The sequence below is a fragment of the Penaeus monodon genome, chromosome 28 (genome assembly GCF_015228065.2).
Source record: "Penaeus monodon isolate SGIC_2016 chromosome 28, NSTDA_Pmon_1, whole genome shotgun sequence".
NCBI classification, from domain to species: domain Eukaryota; kingdom Metazoa; phylum Arthropoda; class Malacostraca; order Decapoda; family Penaeidae; genus Penaeus; species Penaeus monodon.
In genome coordinates, this window is record NC_051413.1 from 34,549,755 (window position 1) to 34,551,322 (window position 1,568).

The window sequence follows — 1,568 nt, forward strand, 5'->3', positions numbered from 1 at the left end:
GTAAGTTTATACAGTAAATATAATTTCTTTGTCTATATTTACCAATGAAAATCCTACGACAATATTGGTACTGGAGCACCCTCCATCGCTGAGCATTTTTGGGATATCCCTGACGATCGCCTGTGTACAAGTGTGACCAAACTTTCTTCTATTTTTGATGAAGTCTGGAGCAAGGTATGAGTAGAGATAGAGTGACTCGGGGCAGTTGGCGTTAGATGAGTTAGTCGGGTTGGCCTCTTGCCATTTCTCAAGCATGGGCCTCAGTGCCGTGTAGATCAGTTGCCACTCACTGTGTCTAAATGTCTGCAGCAATGAAAACAACCCATGCAGTTATTTTATTAGAAATCATTGCCATCATATGAGCTGCCACGCGAAAAAAAGGAAGCAAACGCAAAGTGAGATCATTATAATACAAAACGTCAAAACAATGACATTACTAAATACTAATATTGCCCTATATATACATAAGCCTCAGACAAGCCTACCAAGCATATTTGTCATATTTAATTCAGTATCGGTACTTTCTACTATTCAGAATCCACAGAATCCTTGAAGTGTCCACATTAGAGTTGGATTGCAGTTACGTTAAGATAATTTGAAGTGATTTAAAAAAGAAAAAGACAATCTGAAGTGATTTTAAAAAGAAAAAGACAACTTGATGCAGTTTAAGCCAAAAAATAGGAAGTGGCCACTGGTAAGGAGCAGGTTGCTAGTGGGTTAGGGTCAACCTGTCTTTTATGAATGAGAGCCATCATAATGGTGATGGTTTTTGTTATCAACATTCTGTTCATATATAAGGATTTCATGTAGAATAGACATAACAATAATTACCTCGTGAGTCCCCTCGAGTTTTACATCGAAGACGGGGGCGAAATTGCAATTGGCATCAACATTTGCCGCATTATTGTAAGCAATTTCATGGCACGTTAGGCCACTGAGGTCCCTTCCTTTCAGATACAGCACACCGACCTGACCGAGCTTTATTGGAAAACGAATGAAGAAAATTGGTCAGAACCGTCGCGAAGGATTATAAAATGTCACTTCTCAGGAGAGATTATTCTACATCATTGTAATCTCCGAAACATAGTGTTCATTTACAGGTTTTAAGACTTACCTTTCCTTTTCGCGTCATTCCTTGAAGTATCTTAATGTCTTCAGGCATATTGTCAGAGAGGGCGACATCGTGGCAGAAGAGGACCACCAACAGGGACCCCAGGAACCAAGAAAAACGGGAAGCCATCGTCATCCAGCTCTCTGGAAGCATAATGTAACTTCAGGGTGAGTTATGTGTATTTACGTATGCGTAAACACACGCATACAAACCAAATTTATTCACAGTCATTCAGCGCAGGAATGAAATTTGACGAATAGATTCCTCAGTTAAATCAAATGTTTGGGTTCTTGACCTGAAAACAAAATCTGTGGAATAGACGAAAGTACCGACCCTGTGGAGGGATCTTCTTCGTCTGCCTCGACGCACTCCTGTCGTTCTTATAGTAAGCGCAGAGGTTGGGGGATGGGATGCGGGGGAGGCAAGTCTTATCCGATGCAAGGAACAAAATGCAACA

At 40.8% G+C, this 1,568-nt stretch overlaps 1 protein-coding gene across 2 annotated transcripts in view; it reads right to left on the bottom strand.

The window, feature by feature from the left end:
- The window catches only part of LOC119591540, a 2,456-nt gene extending 894 nt beyond the window's left edge, over positions 1-1,562 (bottom strand). Inside the window, exons 1-4 of one of the 2 annotated variants that reach the window (XM_037940289.1) lie at positions 1,445-1,562; positions 1,115-1,254; positions 832-978; positions 43-303 (exon numbers count right to left, since the gene is read on the bottom strand). In XM_037940289.1, coding sequence (XP_037796217.1) covers positions 43-303; positions 832-978; positions 1,115-1,246 — 540 coding nt within the window. In that variant the 5' untranslated portion in view covers positions 1,247-1,254; positions 1,445-1,562. Of the gene's footprint in view, positions 1-42; positions 304-831; positions 979-1,114; positions 1,255-1,406 lie in introns of both variants that reach the window. The other variant, XM_037940290.1, reaches the window with a different exon arrangement.
- Between the last annotated feature and the right edge of the window lie 6 nt (positions 1,563-1,568).